General features: G+C 38.6%; 1 protein-coding gene across 5 annotated transcripts in view; it reads left to right on the top strand.

Moving 5' to 3' along the window:
* Positions 1-12022, top strand: part of XRN1 (5'-3' exoribonuclease 1) — a 101470-nt gene extending 89448 nt beyond the window's left edge. For 2 of the 5 annotated variants that reach the window (XM_024769041.1, XM_024769039.1), the window contains 6 exons: positions 1262-1443; positions 3284-3397; positions 3492-3594; positions 5843-5881; positions 6243-6403; positions 6886-12022. In XM_024769041.1, coding sequence (XP_024624809.1) covers positions 1262-1443; positions 3284-3397; positions 3492-3594; positions 5843-5881; positions 6243-6403; positions 6886-7185 — 899 coding nt within the window. In that variant the 3' untranslated portion in view covers positions 7186-12022. The remainder of the gene's footprint in view (positions 1-1261; positions 1444-3283; positions 3398-3491; positions 3595-5842; positions 5882-6242; positions 6404-6885) is intronic. The other 3 variants (XR_003006390.1, XM_024769038.1, XM_024769040.1) reach the window with 3 other exon arrangements.
* Positions 12023-24242: the final 12220 nt, after the last annotated feature.

Genomic DNA, 24242 nt, shown 5'->3' with positions numbered 1-24242 from the left:
AGATGTCCATCATTACCCCTACCTTCTGCATCCCCTCTACTTTAATATTTTGACTGTAATTATCTGCAAAAGCCTACCAGGAAAAATGACTCATGTAAAAGTAGGTTGGGGACAGAAGTTTCTCAGAGAGGTAAAAAACATTTTGAAATAAGCTAATCTGCGTTTATTAAGTATCAAAATCAGAGCCTAACTTCATTTATACTCCACTGAGTATTGGGATAAATAATTTTAAATTCCAGTAACTATCAGGAAACAATATCTATCATAGGGACAGATATGCTCTTGAAATAGAGCAAAATAAAATTTTAAAACAATATTGGATAAATATGGTCCCACTGTCAAAAACAAGTAACTTTTACTATACTTCAGTATAGTAAAAAATATCATCTACCTTAGAGTCAAGAACTCGGAATCCAGCTCATGTAACAAAACTAATGTGTGACTTCAGGCAAGCCACTTAACTGCGGTACGCGGGCCTCTCACTGCTGTAGCCTCATCCCGCTGCGGAGCACAGGCTCCGGACGCGCAGGCTCAGCGGCCATGGCTCACGGGCCCAGCCGTTCTGCGGCATGTGGCATCTTCCCGGACCGGGGCACGAACCCGTGTCCCCTGCATCGGCAGGCGGACTCCCAACCACTGCACCACCAGGGAAGCCCACTTTTTTTTTTTTTTAATCTATAACAGTAAGAGGTTTAGATTCATTCTTCACTGGGGTGTGCTTTTTGTTCTGTTGGTGAGTTTGTTGTTTATAAAGAATGTGAACTTTCAGAATTTTTATATCATAATAAAGGCACTTAAAAGACTTAATTTCAGAAAAACTTTTAAGAAGCATTATTTTAGAGCAAAAGAAACATTCATCCATGTGTCTCAGAAAATAGGATGGAATTTTGAGAAGACTGAAGCTAAAGCCTCAGAACTTAAGAATTAATTGTAAATCAGCTCAAGAAAGCCATTTGCATGTTTAGATTTTGCCTGTAAATAGCTAAGTAGTCATTAATCTCTCACAATGCTAATTTTTGGCAGTCATCTACTTGTATTTTTAAATCTTTGTCTTAATTATATATGAGTAATTAATCATCTAAAATCTTCATTGAATTTAGTCATTTTAGGCAAAACTAAATAGTTCTTATATTTGCTTCATGGGAGATTCCTCTTCTCACTTTTTAACAATGTCCTCCTTGCTATTCTGTAAAGCCCTGCCATAATTGCATAGTTTGAGATATCATTTAATGTGGATATGTCCTTTTCTCTTTTTTGGCAGCATCTTATATGAACAAGCCTCACAGTGCTAGTGAGTACCATAATGTTCAGTCTGTGGACAGTGTGTGCTGGCCTGCTGCCAGCCAGATTCCTGCTGTGTCCACACCAGTAACTGAACTTTCTCGAATTTGTTCCCTTGTTGGAATGCCACAACCAGATTTCTCCTTTCTGAGAACACCACAGGTATTGTATACTACCGTTCTTCCATTTACATAACTTATTGAACACTGAGCTTAAATAAATTGACTGAAAATCTTTGGCTGAAATAATATAGTGGAGCTGATTTTTTTGACTTTATGAGCAGCATAGATTAATACCTCTCACTCTGGGTCTTCCATTTATGCATAACTAGACCCCTCAGAGAAACTGGTAGAGGAACCTGGGCCGCAGGTAGCCTCGCAAGATTCTTCAGACTGATAGAGCTAGGGATCTTGGTCTCCAGCAGCAGTTTTCAAACTTTTTGGTCTCAGAAACTCCCCATCTTTTTTTTGAGGACCCCAAAGAACTTTTGTTTACTTGTGTTATATCCATATTTACCAAATTAAAAATTAAAACTGAAAAAAATTTTTTATGTTGTTAATTAAAAATGACTTTGAGGGCTTCCCTGGTGGCACAGTGGTTGAGAGTCCGCCTGCCGATGCAGGGGACACGGGTTTGTGCCCCGGTCCGGGAAGATCCCACATGCCGCGGAGCGGCTGGGCCCGTGAGCCATGGCCGCTGAGCCTACACGTCCGGAACCTGTGCTCCGCAACGGGATAGGCCACAGCAGTGAGAGGCCCGCGTACCGCAAAAAAAAAAAAAAAAAAAAGACTTGGAAAAACATTTAATGAGAAGAGTCGCATTGCTCTACATTTTTGCAAGCCTTATCCATCTTCTAGCTGAATAGAGAAGCTAGATTCTCATATCTGCTTCTTACTATCAATCTCTTGTAATACGTGGTTTTGGTTGAATTATATGAAGAAAATCTGGCCTCACACAAATAGATAGTTGGAAAAAGGAAGAAAATTTTAATAGCCTTTTCATGTAACTGTGGATATTCTTTGATACTACATTAAAACATGGTATTTTCTTAAAAGTTAGGGCAATGTAGAATCTGAAATTATATCAATGAACTTTTTGTTCTCTGTATACTTATGAAAAAATGAGAGTGAAAAGGGCAAATAGCATTTTCATATTATAATAAAAATAGTTTGAACCTCAAGGATCCCCAGAAAGGGGCTCAGGGACCTCCAGGATCCCCACACTGCACCTTGAGAACCACAGCAGGAAGGCTGTTTTCTCCTTTTTACATCCAGATTCTTGACACATTCTCACCTAAAGCAGAAAGCATGATTAAACTAATAATACTACATAAAAATGGCTACCTTTTGAAAAAGTAACATTTTTAAAAAATCTTTTTTATAAAAGAAAAGCGCATACTGTAAAGAGTTATCATTTAAATGTAAATATAAAATCAGTCAGAACCTCTGAGTCTTTTAAATTTTAGCAGTTAATTCATATTAGCGAAATATGTGCTATGTAAAGGATGGTGGAAAGCAGGGGTCAGCAGATATTTTCTATAAATGGCCAGATAGTAAATATTTTAGGCTTTGTGGGCCATATCATCTCTGTCACAACTACTCACCTCTGCAATTCCAGTATGAAAACAGCCATAGGTGATACATAAGAGTGGGCTTGGCTGTGTTCCAATAAAATCTTACATACAAAACAAGTAGAAAACCTAGTTTCCTGATCCGAGATATAAAGAAAAAAGTTTTGCTGGCTTTCGTTTACATTATGATGGTTGGTCCTTCAGCTAGCTTAGAGATCATTTTAACTTTGTAAACATTGAAAGATAAGGCAACAATGGTAAAGTTTTTGCATCATAAACCAGAACTTAAGCTGATAGTCCCTTTTTGAATTCTTAAATTTTTTTTTACAAAATGTTAGATGAAATTATTCCATTTGTTTAAACTAAGCTTTGGAGGAGGAGGTCGACTTCCTGGACAGATAACTTCATAACCATTCATGTTCTTTTTTTTAGACAATGACAGTTTGCCAGGTAAAATTATCTAATGGCTTACTGGTACATGGGCCACAGTGCCATTCTGAAAATGAAGCCAAGGAAAAAGCTGCACTTTTTGCTTTACAACAATTGGTGAGAACTGTCCATGAATTCTCTACTAACTCTTTAATTAATCCCTCTGGATGTTTTTGTTGCATTGTTTTATAACTTTTAAATACTTCCATAGGGCTCCTTAGGAGTGAATTTCCCTTTGCCTCCACCAATATTTCCAAGTTATCCTCCTGCTGTACCACCTGGAACCATTCCTCCAGTTTTTCCCCAACCTACTGGTAAGGTATTTTGCTCTTCTCAATATTAGTTATTGAATTATATTGTTTTTAGAAAGTTCTTTTAAGAAGCATCATTTTGAGGAAACAAAAAAAATTACCTAAATGTTTAGGTAATTTAAGGAGTTGTGAGAAGTAAGCCTGAAACCAGAGCCTGCAGGTTCATCTAAATACCATTTGCCCTCCTACAGTCTCTAGTGTGGCTAGAGAGAGTAGGACTGTTCTCCGTTTTGGGCAGCCCAGTAGCTGCCAACGCATGAATTTGGGGTTTTTTTTGGGGGTTGGTTGTAGGGAGTTGGGGGAGGTGTGGGAAGAAAAAACAGAGATGAAGGGAATAAGAAACTGTGGATTTGAAAGAAACTGCCCTTGGTGATGAGGGAAATGAAGAGCAGAGGGGATTTTGAGCTTACTCTATGTATGTTTCTTAATATTCTCTCACATTAAGGATAGGTACATAGAAGACTAAAGAGCTTTTAAAAGATAATTACTCTTAAAAGAATTTTTTTTTAAGTTTTACAAAAAAAAAAACATAATCAGAGTACCCTACTTGGCTTTGCAGTAATAATATTTATACAGTCACATATCATAAACACTGTTTATAATTTTAAACAAACATTGTAATATACTTACATTGGGAGGACAGGGTAAGTAGTGAGGGGTGGTATGAAAGAACTGAATTTTGATCTATCATAACAGGAAGTCTAACAATGCCTAAAATTGAAAAATCAACTAGCAGTATAAGCAAATTATTGAACAGTTTGGAAATAAACAGCTAAAACAGTTAAACCTGGGATGGACCGGATGACTGCTATATTATGTTGAAAACCCTTTTTATTATGATATGTATGTGTATAATTATCTTTACTTTGATTTGTTTAAAAATGCAATTTGTCTAAGGTCATAAGTTACTAAGTAGCAGGAGTAACATTCAAAAGCAAATATATCTAATTACAAAGCCCACAATTTTGTTACTGTACTACACTGGCATTCCTTTGCCTGTATAAACAATGTGTAGTCATAAAATTTTTATGACACAGTGGATCTGAAGTTTTCATATAGCTCAAGGTAGTAAGTCCACTATAACCTGGAAAATCTAATTTAACTGCTTTTTCACTTTCAAAAATGAATCCAGCAACTATATATCAATTAATTTTAAGTAATTAGTTCATGCAGGTTACCTAAAGGTCTACCCACAAGCTTCTCTCAAAAAGGATTTGTCTTATGAGAATATATTATCTAAAAGGAATGATTGTTTTCCCATTTATTATCGATATTTTATAGCTTGATATTTTACCTTTTTAATGTTGATTATTATGTTTACGTTCATTATTATATCATATTTATTAGTGTATTCATACCTACCAAGAATTTTAAAGTTTAATTGGAGTTCTTTTGGTTTTGTGCTCTCCAGTGTTCCAATAATAATATATGATATAAAAGCCATGAGATTTGAATGTTAATCAGGAGAAAACAACTTATGCATCAGATTAAGATTTTAAAGTTATTTTGTAGATTTCCACTTTACGGTATGAAAGGGTCCCAATGGAGAAAAATATATTTTATATTTAGGACAGTGATTTTGGGAAATTGTTGAGTTGACCTATGCATAAGATTACTGTAGCATCTTTTAAATAGATCTTCTTAGTCTTATAACTGCCACCAAATTTGCACATAACTTTCTAAATCTTACTAGTGTGTTTTGTATTAAGACTGTTCTTTATCCTGGAATTTTTACATGTGTAATTCATAACATTGAAATATATTATGATCCTCTCTCCTGATCCAAACATTTTTTAAGTAGCTGAGTTTTAGTTAAGCTATACTGTCTTATAATTCTGGCTGCCTTTTTATCTCTTTAAAAAGAAGGTTTGAGCACAGTACATACCTTCTTTGGTGGCCATGGGCTGGTGTCTCGATTGTCATTGTTTAGTGCAGTAGTTCCCAAATGTTGCACTGGTGCTGACTGTGGAAGAATCACCTGTGGAGCTTATTAACAATACAGATTACTGGGCCCCTCAGTCTGATGTACTAGGTCTGGAGCCTTGCCCAGGAATCTGTATTTCATAAGCTCCCTATGTGATTCAGATACACAAATCAGTCTTGGGAACCACTGATTCAATGTGCTTTTAATAAGAAAATGTAAATTTTTTAAAAATTCTTGAAATACAAATATTAGGGTAGGGAGAAAGATTCTACTGTTATATGAAAGTGATCAGATTTCAAGACTTGAGCTTTTTTGGTTTTTTTGTAGGCTGGGATCACTATGGAAGCAACTTAGCATTGGGGGCAGGTGAGATTCTTAAGATTTCTCTCTTTGTGCCCTGGCTTTTCTCCCCCAAGGGACAGTTTCATGACCCTTTTATTATTTTTTAAAATATTATTACAAATATTCCTAAAGCTTATATCAGTATATGGTACTATTGGCCTTTGTATGCCAGACAGCATAATGATAAGCTGACTTCTATAGATGATTCACAGTCCTTAAGGGGCTCCTGAGGTTGAACGTTGTAAGCAAGGGTAATCAGAAATTAAGTGTATATGCCCTTTGCCAAAGCAAAAAAAGCCAAAAAAGGGTAGCAGAAGGAGGTCTTAAATTTCAAGGCTTTTATGATACCATTTTACTAAAACAGCTTTTCCATAATTTTTAACAGCTAATATAATGCCCTCATCATCTCATCTCTTTGGCTCAATGCCATGGGCACCACCAGTGCCAGTTCCTGGGAAGCCCTTCCATCATACTTCATATGCTGGGACCATGCCCATGGCTGGAGGAATGCCAGCTGGTGTGCACAGTCAGTTCATACCTCTACAGGTGAGACCTGAAAGAGAATTATTATATTTTTTTAACAGAATTAGTCTCTCACTGCTCAAAGACCATTGATAAAATTTTGTTTATTCAGTAATTATTCAGTGCCAACTAGAGGTCCATTCAGTACTGGTCTGGGTACTGACAATATATTTTGACCAGTGGTGACCAGTCTGACCTGTTCCCTGCTATCTGAGTTTGTGTTCTAATAGATAATAATAATTGCAACAAGTAATAACATCCTTTTCTAGAACAAAGGGATTTAAAATCAGGAATATCAATTTTCTTTATATTTAAGTTATGGATAATTTTTAAATATTTTATTTGTAACCATATTCCTTGAATTTCTAAAGTCTGGTTTGGAGGTTATAAGTGGAAGTCACAAGTCAGCAGTGATTGACAAGTATTAGCAGCATGGTTTATGGTATTTTCTGACACTAGCTTTTTTGGTCTACATTGTTAATTAATGATGCTTTTATTCCTCAAAGGTAACTAAAAAAAGGGTTGCAAACAAAAAGAATTTTGAGAACAAGGATGCCCAGAGTTGTCAAGCCACCCTACTTCAGACTAGCCCGTCAGCATCTTCTGATGTCACCAAAGTGATTCCACAGGAGAGTTTATCAGCTTCCTTAAAGTCCCCTCAGATTACTCAACTTGCGTCTCCTTTTCAAGTTGAAGCTGCCTCTGCAGGCCATAGTATGTCTCACCATAAGTCAACACCAAGCTCCTCAAGAAGGAAATCAAGAAAACTGGCTGTCAATTTTGGAGTTTCTAAACCTTCTGAATAAATTTGGTACTTGGAATTAAGTTAATTTCATTCCTTTCCTCCCACCTTTTTATAAATCCGTATCTGTGTCTCATAACAAATTACAGTGTACTATTTTAAAACAATATATTTCAATTAAAATTTTTAAAATTTTTAGTTGTCAGGCACTTTTCATGCTATTTAAAAGACTATACATCAAATTGTGCATCTTAAGTATGTGCAGTTTGTTTTACATCAATTATACCTCAATAAAGCTGTAAAAAAAGACTAAATTCAACCTTGTTTTAAAATAATATCAACGGACTAAGCATTCAGATGTACCACTCTAATCATTGGCCTCATCATTAGAAGCATCCTAAACTATGAATTAGACATCATATTGCAATAATTATAAACATTTTTTACACTATCATTGAGGGATAATTAAATGGAGCATGAAAATTGGGCCTCAAGTATAATTTACTGAATGTGGATTTTATTTCTCTTTTTAATGATGTAACAGAAGTGTCAAGAGAATGGCTCTTATTTATAGGTATTTTAACTTACGTTTTATTATATCTGAGGGTCCTTTGGACCTGTTGTGAAGTGATCACACTTGTGGTGGTGCTGCCAGTTTTGCTTTATTCTCAATTTTCTACCAAAGCAACTTCAGAATACTGATCAGAATATTTCATTTAACTGCTTAGAATTATAAATAGCAATCTAGATTTGAGTAAATAATTACAATTTTTTAGATTATTCAAGAACCAGCATTAGTAATTTCTAATAAAATTAAGTTTCAAAATCTACAGGGTATAATGATTACAAATTAATCTTCTAATAGAATAAAGTACAAAATATTAATCATGTTAATTAAAATAAATGGTGTTATCAATTTGTATAGCTTTTTACCTGCTTACTTAAACATACATGAGAGCTCCGTTGTTGGTGCACGTGTAGTGCTTCCTGGAACTGATGAAATCCTAAATTTTTTAACAATGCCTAGGTGTGCACAGGCACCGTCAGTGTATACTGTACATTATTTATATGACAAGTGCCCGTCTCATTCTCGTTCCGTATTTTTAGCTTTATGCTGAACTGCCCAGGGACTCTGGCGTTTTGTCTTTGCATGTCACGTGTGGGTGTGTATTGTTCAAGCTGTAGCTGTTGAAATTATTTTAGAGTTTATGAAAATGTCTCAGTGGTACCAGGGCCTGAGTTTTTATATATATGTTTGTGCTTTCATTTTTGTGATATGCTTGTATTTTTAAGGAAGTAAGTTATCATACTTTTTTAAAAGTACGAACAACAATCTTTGTATGGAACTGCTTATTATTATATTTAGTTTCATTTGGCTCATTGAAAACTCTGCCATGAGTCTTTGTTTGTTTTTAAAAATGCTAGTACTGAATTCAATGGATTTCCTTCTCTAACTGCTAAATGTTAGAGTTTCTCTAAATGTTAATAGGATATTTGTATATTAGTCGTGCCTTTAGTGTAAGAGATAAATGTTCATTATCTGTCATTTATCACAATCATGTGAGTTTCTGTGATTTTATTTTCTATTAATTTTCCTAGATTCAGATGTTCATTGGTTCCCAGAATTTCTTTTTTGGGGAATATTTGTTTCTCTGTAATGGGATCTTGAGTAATGAGGCTCAAGTAATTCTCAGTGTTTGTCCTTATTGCCTCATGACCTTTTTTTGTTTTTTAAGGGAACATCTATTTGGGGCATACAATACAAAAAAGTTAAATTGTGACGATAAGATTATGTCAACCTCTTACTACTTTAAAGTGTATATTTTTCACCTTATGTAACTTTACAAACTCCAGCATTCAAGAATTGCCTCACTCATCATTGCTCTGTGACCACTCTATAAACAATGTACAGCCCACATCTTTTTTAAAGCCCAGAAGAAGGAGCACATGCCGTCTTCTGAAAACTCCAAGAGAAATTTCGGTAAGCACAGTGCCGCCGAACCCATATATGGATGTTTCCTCAGTATTCAAGCAAAGCAAGCTGACAATTCTAGGTGGATAGGCAGTAAAAGTGTTTTCTTTTCATTCTTTCTTCTCTTTTTAAAAAATGTATTATTCTAAAAGTCAAGACTAAAGAGAGATTAAAATGGGAGAGAGCTCCGTAATGACTAGATAGTGTCAGGCATTCATCTATATTCTCTTCACCTTGTATACCTATTCTAAATGTGGGCCTGAGAGCAGTAGATGTGCCCTCTCTGGGGAGGATGTAAGAGGCAGACTGTTTTTAATCTCTCATGACAATCTTGAGGAGACTAGATCCACTAATAGAATGGGAAACTTAACAGTTTTTCCTTTTTTGGATGGTGCAGACTCAGAATACCCCGGAGTTTAGAAATACGCCCATTCAACTGTTGAATCTGTTGTGGCCTTTCTGTGGAAACCATGGGCTGTACAGGGCACAGAGGATCAGATTCCCCAAAATGCTTCATGTTTCCACGTTAATAAGAGCAGTTAAATCTGTTTGAACCTTCTTCTCTTCGCTGAAAGATTATTTCTAAATATCCTTGTTCAATAAAGTTTTTTTTCTTTTTTTTTTTTTTTGAGCAAATTAAGTGAATTTTGAAGATTGGTCCTTCAGTCTCATTGTTCCTTTTCACCATTTCCTACATTACCTGAGCTTTATAATTTTACAGATAGACTGTATTAATTGACTGAAACATCATGTAGACTCACGTCTTAAACGTCTGAGACTCAGTTGCCTGAAAAATTAATTTCACCTCTGTATCTTGGTTTCAGTTTAAGACTTTCCTTGCTGTTCAGAGGGATAAGTAGTTCTTTTAGAACTAAAAAGATAAGGAGATCTTTTTTTTCCTGTTGGTGGGAGAGATGAAAAACTCCTGATGCAGGTTTTTTGTTTTTTATTTCCTTTTCTATAATCAGGTACTTGCTTTGGTTTTAGACTGATATTTTTCAAACTAATCTAGGTTTGGGGGGGAGGGGTCAGAGAGGGAGGCAGTTGGAAGAAGGAAACAGTTAAATAAGACCTATCCAACACTGCATTTTTAGACTATATCTTTCTAGCTCAAGGAAATAGATAAGTTGCAGGGTCTTTTTTATTCACTCACTTTTTTTTTATGATCTTTTTTTTTTTAATTGGAGTATAGTTGTTTTACAACGTTGTGTTGGTTTCTACTGTACAGCAAAGTGAAGTAGAGTTCCCTGTGCTATACAGCAGGTTCTTATTAGTTATCTATTTTATACATATTAGTATTCACTCACTTTTAAATCATCTGTTTTATTTGTATTAATAAATCATACATTTTCATAGTGGTTGTCTAATTTTTACCTTTAAGATAGCTAGGACTGTCCAGCTGTCCTTTGAAGTTCATTGTAATATGCTTCATCTCATTGTCCAGAGCCTCTTTTTTAAAGGAACTGTGTACAATCTCCCAGCTTTTTGAGTTTGCTATATTTCTTAGTACCATCTGGCTTCCAAATTGTGTTTTTACTGTGGAGGAGAATTAATTTATTGGAGAGAAATGACCATGACAGACATTCTCAACCTTTAAAAAGAAATGAATCACAGAAATTCCCTTATTATTTTTAGAGACAGTGATATAGAACTCAAACTGGCAGTGTTCTTATTTCATAAGTTTTGTCAGTGAAACAGTGTTTTTTTTGCAGGAGCTTCCTTTCCTAGTTAGGATAATGCTTAAAATTCCAGAAATGAATGTGTTTCAGACAGAGCTGGTTCAAATTTCCATCAGACCACTCCATCTTCTGCCAGGGAGCAGTATGAGACAGCGGCGGGACAGACAGAATGGGGGCAGGCGGAAGTTTCACTGACTTAACTCCAGCACCACTGATCCTTTGTTTAGAGGGAGAGAAAAAACAGGTATAAAATAGTTTTCGTAGTTAAGAATATCACCAATCCATAGCTGCTTTTGTGTGTGTGTGTGTGTGTGAGAGAGAGAGTGAACCAGCAGTAATGCCTTGTTCAATCGCATTCAGCCATCTCAAGTGCAATTCATGATGGAGACTCTGGTTTCCAACAGATAAAGTTTTACGTAGTTAAACCTGTAAAACTTAATTTTTTTTTCAACAGTACACCTATTGCTATTATTTCAGTAATTGGTGTACTATTAAATTGCCCAGGCCAAATAATTAAATTTCTGTAGATGTTTTAGTAATTTGAGCCAAATCCTCATACTGTTTTCTCATAAAGAATGAGAATTTGGTCCTCAGTTTGCTTTAAGTTCTCTTACTCCTTTCTTTCCCTTACAGTTAAAGGACTTTTTTGTTTGTTTTGGAGCTTGGGGGCTTTTTTTTGCCTGAAGTGTCATACATTTTCTTTTGCCTGCACCCAGTTGCTTCTTTGAGTGTTTTCATCTATTTTGATATATGAGTAATAGATAGTGTATCATCAGAGTGTTCCAACGTTTTGTTCTTTTAAACAATGTAAGTAAGTATAACTCATACATATATATCTTAATTCCTTTCTTTCCTCGCATAAGTATTTTATAAGTAACCGGAATTTTTCATTAGATCTTATACAGAGCAGTATTTTATTAAAAGTTCAAAAGGGAAGACTTTTATGTGCTCATTTTGTAGTTTTTGGTTTATAAATATCTTTACATTGTCTGCAATTAAAGTGTTTTAAACTTGCATTGGAATGGACTCCGAATGTATTTTTGTGTTAAGCTGTACATTTGTAGATTTCTAGCATGAAGTTAGCCTCAAAATGTGCAAAAGGATTTTAAAATATATGAATCACTGAAAGAGTTTAAACATCTATACATGTTAAATGCTATATGGATTTTAATTAAACCTTTGAGAATGATTTCATAAGTTGTTTGTTCTTGTATGTTTGCAGTGATATTAAAAGCAGAAATGTTACAGTATTCACTTAAACCTCATATCCTTTTTTTTAGCAAGTTTTTAAAAAATATTTATTTACTTATTTGGCTGTGTCGGGTCTTGGTTGCAGCACGTGGGATCTTCGTTGCGGCATGTGGGATCTTTTGTTGCAGTGCACAGACTTCTCTAGTTGCAGCGTGCAGGCTTCTCTCTAGTTGTGGCACGCAGGCTCCAGAGCATGCAGTCTCGGTAGTTGTGGCGCACGGGCTTAGTTGCACTGCAGCATGTGGGATCTCAGTTCCCCATCCGGGGATCAAACCTGCATCCCTTGCGTTGGAAGGCGGATTCTTACCCACTGGACCACCAGGGAAGTCCCAAACTCCATATCCTTTTATATTGGTATTTTGAAACTATGTCAGTTAGCATAAACTAGACAGCACGATTGGTGGAGAAAGTCGGACTATAGATTCTGTTGGCCACTGTTCAGATCCTACCTCTACATCTAATTGTAAATAAATCATTTTCATTTTAGGACTGGCAAGTTATGTAATACCTAAGCCTCAGTTTCTTCATCTCCTAAAGGAAGAAAACAACACCCCTTGTATGGTTAATATGTTTAAAGCACTGGGTACATAGCAGGTATATTACAGATGTTAGTAAATAAGGATTTGTCACATGAACCCAAACACACAGAGTCCTGTATGGTGCCAAATACCTCTGTGCTTTTCCCATTGAGTCCCTCTCCAGTATTCAATTCATGCAGAGTCCCCATGCCTCACTTAGGCATATGGGAGACTTTTCTCTTTCTGTTCTTCCTTTTCCCTGCCATTGATCCCCTCTATCTTTTCTACCAAGGGGAAGGTTCTTACAGAGCCATGTTGGAAGAAGCTTTAATTCTTACTCATAAGACTGGGGAACCTACAATACTAACATCTTGCTAATTGGCCATGTCTCACAATATAACTCCAATGCATTATTATGCATATTACCAAAATCTCTCTATGGTAGGGGTGGGAAGGAGTTGGAAAGAAAGGGTTAAAGAGGGAAGAAAATTTCTACCTAGTAAATCTGCTTCCAGCTCTGCCCCTTCAACCTGAGTCTTTCTCTACTGTTGTACTTTTACTCAAGACCCCAAGGAGTGGTCACGTTCTGATACGGTGTTGGGCCACCTTCATCCAGCAGAAGGCACGAGGCCTAGGATCTCCAGTGGAGACATCGCCAGCTGCTTTTCCACTTCATCCCCCAGACCACCAGCCCCCCACAGTAACCACCCCTGTCTACCCCAACTCTGTAGCATCACTGGGCTCCCCCAACCTTGGTGTCAGTTTTTTTACTTGAAAATCAAAACTAAACAAACCAAAACCCACTCAAGCTAGCTTAAGAAAAGGCAATTTGCTGTAAGAATATGGGGCTATCTCAGAGAATCCAAGCAGGCTTCTCAGGAACTGAACCTTAGTCGAGGTGTCACCTTCCAATTCACTTTCTGTCTCCTCTCCATGGGGCCGTGGGCTCTATAGTGTCTGTGACTCTCTGTAGATCAGGTCTTTGCTCCGACATCTATATTTGGGGGTGGGGGACAGGTCACCTTGAGGGGCCACCCCTGCTGGACTGTGGGTTGATGAGGAAATTTGGACCTATCAAAGGTAGGCTCTTAAGAAACAACCACATTCTGGGCTGGCAGTCAGTCCTCATAGTTCATACATAAAAGAAGGCCTGCAGGGACTTCTCTCGTAGTCCAGGATGTACAGAAACCACCTAGAATCCGAAAGCAGAAACGCAGCTGAGCTTCAAAGGGGCTTGGGCCAAGAGCAAGAAAGCTATCAGAAACATAGATACCTAACTTCTCCAGTCTTACCTCTGCCTTTCTGTTTAACACTCAAGCCTTCCATATTCCCTTTGTACATTGCTTTAGTTCTAGCAACCAGCCTCGGACTAGCATCTCTCCATCTCCACTCCAAATGGGCTAAGTTTGTATCAGGTGTCCACCTCCATGTAAGCAATTAACATCAACTAACACAAACATGGCTGCCAAGGCCCATTCATGTGGAGCGATGTACTTCGGAGCAAGAAAGATCAGGATGTGAAGATACCCCTAAAAGCTATTCTCATAGGAGCTATTACATGATTTTAATTAAGTAGGGGTTATTTGCTCTCAAAATGAAAACTGGTGGCATTGCAGAGAATTGATTAGAGAGAGTGGAAATCATACACAAACAGAAAGCTGTTTCAGTCATCCAAGTAAGAATGATGTAGCTGCACTAACTCTTAGAAGCTCCTATATTGTTCAGTATGTTCAATGTCAAAGAGAAACAAGAAATGTGGAATCAAGAGTTCCAGCATCACCCTCTCAGGCTGACCCATTAATATTTTACCAGAGATTCTCTCTGGCATATTGTAATTCATGGTGTAGCTGGTCTGGAAGCAACACAATAGATCCAAGCCTTCCTGAGGACAATTAACGTTCTCCCACATCCTCCCGTGTATGACCTGCTGACTTTAGTATCTAAGAAATACGAGCTCTTTCCAAGAAGTCTCTCTCAGCCTGATGACACTTCCTAGAATGTCAAACAAACATGACTTCTGCAACTATACTCGTGGATAGCAGGAGCAAAAACTATTTTTTTTTTTAATATTTCTTTCTTTATTTTGGCTGCACTGGGTCTTAGTTGTGGCACGTGGGATCTTTTAGTTGCAGTGTGTGGACTTAGTTGCAGCATGCAGACTCTTGGTTGCGGCATGCATGTGGGATCTAATTCTCTGACCAGGGATCGAACCCGGGCCCCTTGCATTGGGAGCGCAGAGTCTTACCCACTGGACCACCAGGGGAGTCCCACAAACTCCCATTTCTTACCAAGAATGTATCACACGGAGTCAGAGCTAGCCTCAATCACAAAATCCTGAATGACAGTAGGTACTCTTTGCTCATTATGTTAGTACATTATGTTCTACAAAAGACAACTGGGCACAAACTGATGGAGATATCCCTCGCATAATGGCCAAGGCTGGGAATTTCTCCACTATGTCGGTTGCAGGGCAATTTGTATTGTTCACAGGCACAAGTCACATCATTAATTATGTCTCTATGAATATAGCACTGAAGGTTTGTGCTCCAGGCTCAGTGATAATAACAGTTACCACTTACGGGCTATCTGCGAGGTACCATCCACTTTATATAACACTTTTGATCTTCAACAGTAATATAAAATAGTATTAACTCATTTCACAAATAAGGAAAGTAAGACACAAAAATGGCTAACTTGCCCAAAGATACAATATGCAGCTGAATTGCAATTCAGAAGAGATCTGTTGCATCCCCAAACCTATGTTCTAGTTTACTTTCTCTTTTGAAATTAATTTCTAATTGTTTAGGTAACATATGGCTGCATTTCCTACAAATTTTGAAAGTATGGCAGGTAAGAGTAAAATCTTTGGACCACCCTCTGGAAGTAATTGTTGTGAGCATGTGGTGTGTGTCCTTCTAGCCTGTTTTGGTGCCACCCTATCTGCACATACAACTACTTGTAATTGCTTTTTTATTTTACATAAATGGCGTCATGCTTTAGGCATCATTCTGAAACTTGCCTGTTTCCCTCAGCAAGTACCTCTGAGACTTGGCCTGCTCTGCCACTCATGCTGTTCCCCTTCCTAGGCCCACCCGCTTCTCTGAACACCTGGCAGAGCAAGAGGTAGTGATGAAGATCTCAGCTGATCACCACTGAGAGCACCAGACACTTTGAGGGAATTTTTTTCTTTTTTCCAACATTTCATTATGAAAATTTTCTAATAGCAAATATTATACAATGAGCATGCATATACCCAATACCTAGATTCTACCGTTAACATATTACTATACTTGCTTTATTACATATCCATCCAACCACATTAGCAGAGCTCCCTGAAGCACCTCATTGAGCTATCGGCTCTGCTCAGGTTGTCAAATGACCCATATGACACCTAACTGGATGAGCGGGGAGCAGTGGTCAAACTACCTGTGGAACCCAGTTTGTTAGATGTCAGCAGAGTTCTCTATCCTGGAAAGGATGTCTTTTATGGAAAAACTACCTATCCTGCAGGACATCCAAGACGATTTGACTGAAGGAATCACTCAAAATGGCCTAGAATTGTACTTAAGGTTGAAAAGACTGTAAGAGAATGGATTACATATCAGCCTGCCAAAGCAAACTATCCTGGGTCCCTACTTTTCGGGAGGGCGGCCCCAAGAGCTCCATCAAGAATCCAGACTTCAAGGAAGCCATCATGTTCGATAGATTCCCCAAATGGATCCAGGTCTTCCCCTATCCAACTCAAACCTCTGGAGAAACAGCCCTGAGAGAGACAACTGTTTGCAGCACCAGGATGTCAGGAACGACCATTTATGACAGTAAGTCTATCTTTATTTCATTTGACATGAGGAAATTTGTGGTCAAGATCCTTACTGTGCAGTACAGTGGGGCAGGTTGTAAAGACAGTACAGATCTCTAAGTACAAACTTGCCAGGTTTTGTGTCCCTCCAGAGCAGATATTTTTTTAAGGAATGTGGCCAAGAGTGAATGAATGAATCAGCGTTTTTTAAAACAGCATTATCTTAAAGCTGGCTTTGCCTACTTGCAGCAAAACTTAACGGGCATACAGCATTCTGGTTGCAGTTTTGTTTGTAGGGATTCTTGAGTTAGGTTTATTCCAGGAGTATATTCCCACCCCTGTGACTCAGGTTATTGGGCCTGTGACATGTACTAACAGGCCATTGTGGTATCCCCACACATAGCTGAGGCAGAAGTGTTCCTCAAGGAATGCAAGGGGTGATATGGCACCAGAAGAGGTGAGCTTTCTGGCAGAGGGCAAGAAATTAGTGGAGGGAGTGCCAGCAGGGACCAGGGATAGATTTAGTGGAGCTGGCAGTGCAGAAGGGAAAACTTCCTATACTGCTTGAAGGAGATGCTTTGATATTGTTCCACAAGTATTAGTTGAAGGCTTGCTATGGGCTGGGCACTGTCAGGAAACCCAGGCTTCCAGGGAAGGACTCCAAAGGAAGGAGAAGAGAAGCCAGGACTCAGCCAGCATACAGACTTTATTCCCTTCACATAGAGGTGACTGTGTATTTATCACACAAGGCCGCTATCTCATTCAGGACCCTCAAGGTCAGTTTTCTTTTTCTCTTTTTAATCAGAACATTTAAAAGTAAGCTGACATGATTTCCAGCCAAAGAGGGACTTTTGATAGGGGATTTTGCTCTCTTCCTTTGCTGCAAAATAATGTATATTTCTCTTCTGGGGAAAGAGCACACAGAGCTTGCTTAAGCACAATAGATATTAGTCACAGCTCACTGATTTCATCTGTTTCTCCCCCAGAAAGAAAAAAACCATTACAGGGTGATATCAGAGAGTCCTCATAAGGGGACTTGACTGAGAATACAATGCAAAGCTCAAATTAGCAGTATCAGACAAATGAGGGTGTCCATAGCAAGGAGTCTGGGAGCTAAAACCGCCAGGTCTGCACACGTTGCAGAATAAGCTATGAGACAATTTTTTTTTTTTTAAGTAGAAAACATTATTTATTTATTTATTTAGGCTACCCCCTGTCTTAGTTGCGGCATGCATGCAGGATCTCGTTCCGGCATGCATGCAGGATCTCGTTCCCCGACCAGGGATCGAACTCCAGCCCCCTGCATTGGGAGAGGGGCGTCTTGCCCACTGGACCACCAGGGAAGTCCCTATGAGATAAATTATTAATGCAGCTTTTGTGATCTTTGCTTTTCTTCTTTAAGCTGTAGTTCACCATTGCTAGATAAATGCTTCCTGAGTTCAACACACGCAAACAACTTTCCCCATCTCAATAGCTTAATCAAACACCAGTGGAGTCTTAACCAGTGTCTCTGGGGTTGTCAGATGATAATTTCCCAATGACACTCCCTTATCACCACTAAGTGAAGGAAGTCATCATTTTGGCCTGAAATGCCATCATGTGATATTTCTACATTTATTGCTAATAATAGAAGTCACAACTGCATGAGTCATCTTTGATTCCTCCTTTTCTTCACCCACCACACACACTTCGCTTGTCGTGGTGCAATGTCATCTCCTATATCTGCCCTCTTCTCTCCATCCTCATGGTTACCTTACCTTAATGCAGGTTCTCTTCTTCTCAAGCTTAGCCTATTGACATGGTCCTCTTTTTTTCCTGCTTCTAGACTCCAGTCCATAAGAACAACAATAGTAAGTACTGTTTACAGACCAAGTGCTTTATAGCATCCTGCCATTTAACTCTCACCACAGTGTTGTGAGAAAGGCATTTTTTAAGTTTTTTCTTTTATTGTGGTAAGAACACAACATGAGATCTACCCTCTTTACAAGATTTTAAATATAGAGCACAATACTGTTGACTGTAGATGCAATATTGTACAGCAAATCTCTAGAATTTATTCCTCTAAACTGAATTCATGTAGAACTTAAAACTTTATGCTCGGGACTTCCCTGGTGGCACAGTGGTTAAGAATCCGCCTATCAATGCAGGGGACACAGGTTTGGTCCGGGAAGATCCCACATGCCACGGAGCAGCTAAGCCCGTGCGCCACAGCTACTGAGCCTGTGTTCTACAGCCCACGAGCCACAACTACTGAGCCCGCGTGCCTAGAGCCCATGCTCTGCAACAAGAGAAGCCACCGCAATGAGAAGCCCATGCACTGCAACGAAGAGTAGCCCCCGCTTGCCACAATGAGAGAAAGCCCGTGCACAGCAATGAAGACTCAACACAGCAAAAAAATAAATAAATAAAATAAGTAATTTTTAAAAAATATATTGAAAAAAATCATTTTAAAAAACGCTTTATGCTCATTAACTAGAAATTCTTCAATTTCAACCCCTGGCAACCACCTCAGGTTGAAATTTTCCTCAACTACCCAGCAATGAATGAACATATGCTAGGGTCCATCATCATGGCACTTTAAGATACTGAGGCAAAGAAGCTCTTGAAAGCTTTCAAGAAAAAAAATCACATACAAAGGGTTAGGAGTAGTAATGATTTAAGACATCTCAAAGGTAGTGCCAGAACCTAGAGAATAATGAAGCAAAGTCTTCAAAATACTGAAAGGAAATAATTTCTAACATACAATTCTATACTCAACCGAAGTATTGATAAAATATTAGGATATAATAAAGACATTTTCTAACGTAAAAGTCTCAAATAATGTAACACTTTTTTTTTGTTTTTGGCCACACTGTGCAGCTTGTGGGATCTTAGTTCCCCAACCAAGGATTGAACCCGTACCCTCAGCAGTGAAAGCACATAGTCCTAACCACTGAACCACCATGGAATTCCCTCAAATAATGTAACTTTTTTTTTTTTCCTGTACGCAGGCCTCTCACTGTTGTGGCTCCTCCTGTTGTGGAGCACAGGCTCCGGATGTGCAGGCTCAGCGGCCATGGCTCACGGGCCCAGCCGCTCCGCGGTATGTGGGATCTTGCCGGACCGGGGCGCAAACCCACATCCCCTGCATCGGCAGGCAGACTCTCAACCACTGCGCCACCAGGGAAGCCCCAAATAATGTAACTTTTAAGTGTCCTTTCTCAAGAAACTATTAGAAGATATGCACTAACAACGTGAGAATGTGACCCAAGATTGACAATTTAAACCAGATGGAAAGAGAAGTTCTAATCTAATTAACACAAGATAATTTCTTCAGTGATAGAAAACAGAGATTTCAGTATGGAAGCTGTCCATCAGGTCTAGAGGTTGACTAGTACAAACTGGAAAAAGTTAGAAAGCCCCAGAAGAGATGGCTTTAAGAAAATGAAACTGAGAAAATTCCTGATGTTTCTGAACATCCTAAGGGGAGATTTAGAAAATTATAAAAGGTACTTGGGTTGAATTAATAATAAATTTATAGAAAACCAGAAATATCAGATTAAATATTAACTCCAGAGAAAATGGAAAAGTTTTGCAGGAAAGGAAAATATTCATAATTTAGGTCTAGCAGAAAATAGATAGCATAATTCAGGAGACCTTAATAAAGATACTAAAAACTTGTAAGGGTGTAGGTAGACTTAAGAAAACTAAAAAGACTAATAACAACATAAGAATTATTACCACTCCAGGACAAAAAAGGCAAAAAGAACATGCCATTACTTGACTCCAAAAAGACGGAGGGTGTTGCCTGACAAGAGCTGTGACCTTTTGTAGAACTAAGCAGCTAACCCATGGCCACCTAGTTGGGCAGGAGCTGGGGAACATATACTATGACCTCATTGTTTCTCCCTCCAGTGTCCTGCTGGTGCTTTCTATTGGTCAAACCCAACTGAGTAACCATGGGGCAAGGGAACCCTTTGATGGAGTACGTGCAGATCAGCCTCCCAAGACGCAGCAGAATGGAGAAGGATGAAGAGTGAATCTGGAAAGGCAAACAAGAGACACAGCATAATACTGATACACTGGGTCAACTGTGGATTATGGTTATAATAACCATGTTAAAACATATGATTATAATAATGGAAGCCCAATAGTCATCTAAACAAAAGCATGTTATGACTGTATTAGGAAGATGGAAAGGGTGCACATATGTGGTGGCGGATGGAAATGTGTGTGTATTCTTCCATGGTGAACGTCAGTAGATCATGTCCCAAACTGATAAAATATGTCACTAATGGAAATACGAAAAGAAGATTTAATGTAACTGCCTGCAATAAAATGAAATAAAGCAATAAAAGAATTAACCGAGAAGACCTCTCACGTCTTTCTCAGCCCTAACACCTTATTATTATTATTCTCATGGTCCATAGGTGGAAAATTCTACATTTGACTAGTGAAACCTCCACCTCAAGAATGATTAGGGGCTTCCCTGGTAGCGCAGTGGTTGAGAGTCCGCCTGCCGATGCAGGGGACGCGGGTTCGTGCCCCGGTCCGGGAAGATCCCACATGCCGCGGAGTGGCTGGACCCCGTGAGCCATGGCCGCTGAGCCTGCGTGTCCGGAGCCTGTGCTCTGCAATGGGAGAGGCCACAACAGTGAGAGGCCCGCGTACCGGAAAAAAAAAAAAAAAAAAAAGAATGATTAGAAATTTAAAAATCCTAAATTAGGGACTTCCCTAGCGGTTCAGTGGTTAAGACTCCACACTTCCAATGCAGGGGCCGCAGGTTCAATCCCTGGTTGGGGAACTAGGATCCCGCATGCTGTGAAAAAAAAAAAAAAAAAAAATCCTAAATTAGGATTCTCACAAACTGGATTCTCACAGTCTCAAAAATATCACTCCATGGATTACTTATTAAGTACAGAAGGGAAGAATGTACCTTCATAGTGTGGAGATTTGGCAGTCACTATTTTAAGCAAATAGTCAAGCTTGGCAACGGTTGCAAGAGTAGTAGGGAAGGACTGACATTCTATACTTCTTGATGTGATGCCAGTTGTTGAGGACTCAACATCTCCAATGTGGTCTTCTTGCCAAAAATGCTTGTCCTGACTCTAGTAGAGGGAGACACGTGGGATTTACAGCATAAATCAGGGCCAGATAACTGACCTGTTCTCTCCAAGGGAGGTTGGGGGCAGGGAGGGCTGGGAGAGATTCAAGAAAACTAATGGTCAGATACAATGTGTGAACCTTGATTGGATCTAGGTTAGGAAAAAATAACATTTATAAGGCACTTTACGGCTCAATGGGGCTTCTTTGAATATGAGTGATGTTACTGAATTAGGGTCAGTTTTCTCAGGTACAGCAATGATGCCTCAGTTATGTAGGAGATGTTCATAATCTTGGAAGACACACAGTGTTGTATTTAGGTGTGAAGTGTCATGTACCTGCCTCCCACTTTCAGATGGTCTGGCATAAAGGAAGTGTAGAAAAGGAGGGAATGTGATCAGATGTCAACAATAGCCTTTTCAATGAGGACTATTCAGGTAAGAATACTGAAGACTATTCTTTCAACTCTTCTGCAGATTCAAAAGAAAAGATTTTAAATGCTTCTGAGGAGGGACAAATGTGGGGATTGGTGGGGTATTGTTTCATAATAAGCTTTGTTGAGCATGGGCTCTATCTACATATCTACATAGTACATATTTAACCTTGATAAAGATAAAAACTAATAAAATAAAATCAGTCAAAGCCAACAGGAGGGACTTCCCTGGTGGTCCAGTGGCTAAGACTCTGCGTTCCCAATGCAAGGGGCCCAGGTTCAATCCCTGATCAGGGAACTAGATCCCACATGCCACAACTAAGAGTTCACATGCTGCAACTAAAGATCCCGCATGCTGCAAGTAAAAGATCCCGCATGCCACAACTAAGACCGGGCACAGCTGAATAAATAAATAAACATTAAAAAAAAAAGCCAACAGGAGAAACATTACAATTTTGATAAGTGTCATTTGGAAATTAGTACTTTTTACATTTAGCAGTTGAGTCTTAGGGCTGGAACTTGCCTGGAGAACCTCTCAGCCTGCCTCCTCTGTTGTAGAGATTAATAAAGTGAGGCTCAGCAGAGTTAAGTGACTTGCCCAAGGTCACACACGTATGTAGCAGCGGAGCCAGGCCTAGGGTGGCCACACTTCTGCTCCAATAATCTTTCCTTTATGTACCATGAATCATTCATCTTCTATTGAATGCCATTACTGCATAGTAAGTACACCACTGTGCAGTGATCTGTGCTCTTTCTTAAGAGTGGTAACACCAACAGCAGTGAAAGGGGAGAAGAGGGAAAACCAGGAGGCTACAAAGACCACAGTCCAATATTGGCTGGGAAGGGAAATTGACACTGACATTGCAGAGTGGTCCCTCTCAGGCAGTAAAGAATCCATTCTACCAAATTAGAGGGTTTCATCAGTTCACACTCTAATTGACCATTAAAGCTTAGTAATTGATACTAAGAAGCTTGTAAGCCTTTGGCTCCCAACGTTTGGCCCAGCTGTCAAAAGTCAGCGCAGTCAAGACAGACAATGAAGCTTTGTTGCTGCTTGTGGTCACCAGTGAGATTTTTAGACAAAGAGAAACAGTTCTTAGAATTTGGGGTACTTGGCTAGTTTTAAAAAATTTCCTTGCCACGTTTTAAGCCTCCAAACAATAAGGGTGTGTTTGACAATGTATATTTTATTCTTTTCCCCTATATCTTATTGTAAAAAGTTTCCAAACATGCTTTAAAAAATTACTTCTGAACATCCATATACACACCACCTAAATTCTACCATTACTATTCTACTATTCTTACGTTATTACCTATATTACGTTATTACCTATATTACCTATATCCATCTCTCTTTCTATTTACCGGTCCATCTTGTTTTTGTGTGCATTTCAAAGTAAGTTGCAGACATCAGTATACTTCCCCCAGATACTTCAGCATGCATATCACTAACTAGAATTCAATATTTTATGGTGCCTTTTTGTTTCTTTACAGGTAAAATTTATATAAAGTGAAATGCACAAATTTTAAGTGGGCCATGAGGTCTGGCAAATATACACACACATGCAACCTAAATCATCACCAAGGCACAGAACAGGAACATTACACACACAAAATTCCCTCACACCCTCTCCCAATAAATCCTCAACTGCCCAGAGGCAACCATTGTTCTGAAATTTTTTCACCAAAAATTAATTTTGCCAGCTCTAGAACTTCATATCAATGGAAAAAAACAATATGTACTCTTTTTTTAAAAAAAAAAATGAAGTATAGTTGATTTACAGTATTATATTAGTTTCAGGTGTACAACATAAGGATTCAGTATAGAGTATATACTCTTTATGCTGGGTTTCTTTTACACAATATAATGTTTTAGCATTCGTTCATGTTGTTGTGTGGATCAGTAGTTTGCTTCTCTTTATTTCTGAATAGTAGTCCATTGTGTGAAGAAGATAGCTTAAGATTTATTCTCCAACTGATGAACAGCTGATCTGTTTCCAGTTTTGGGTTCTTATGAATAAAGCTACTATGAATGTTCTTGTACATAGCTTTTTGTAGACATTTGTTGGGTTTTTTTAAAAGATTTTTTTTAATGTACTTTTTCTAAAAAATAAATTTATTTATTTATTTTTGGCTGCATTGGGTCTTCGTTGCGGTGCACAGGCTTCTCATTGCGGTGGCTTCTCTTGTTGCGGAGCACGGCCTGGGCTCTAGAGCACAGGTTCAATAGTTGTGGCGCACGGGCTTAGTTGCTCCATGGCATGTGGGATCTTCGCGGACCAGGGCTTGAACCCATGTCCCCTGCATTGGCAGGTGGATTCTTAACCACTGCGCCACCAGGGAAGTCCTAGACATTTGTTTTCATTTATATTGGGTAAATACCTAGC

This window comes from Neophocaena asiaeorientalis, unplaced genomic scaffold, assembly GCF_003031525.2.
Source record: "Neophocaena asiaeorientalis asiaeorientalis breed wild unplaced genomic scaffold, Neophocaena_asiaeorientalis_V1.1 scaffold118, whole genome shotgun sequence".
In the NCBI taxonomy this organism is placed as follows: domain Eukaryota; kingdom Metazoa; phylum Chordata; class Mammalia; order Artiodactyla; family Phocoenidae; genus Neophocaena; species Neophocaena asiaeorientalis.
Note: the sequence above shows the minus strand (reverse complement) of the source record. Positions and strands in the feature narration are given on the sequence as shown.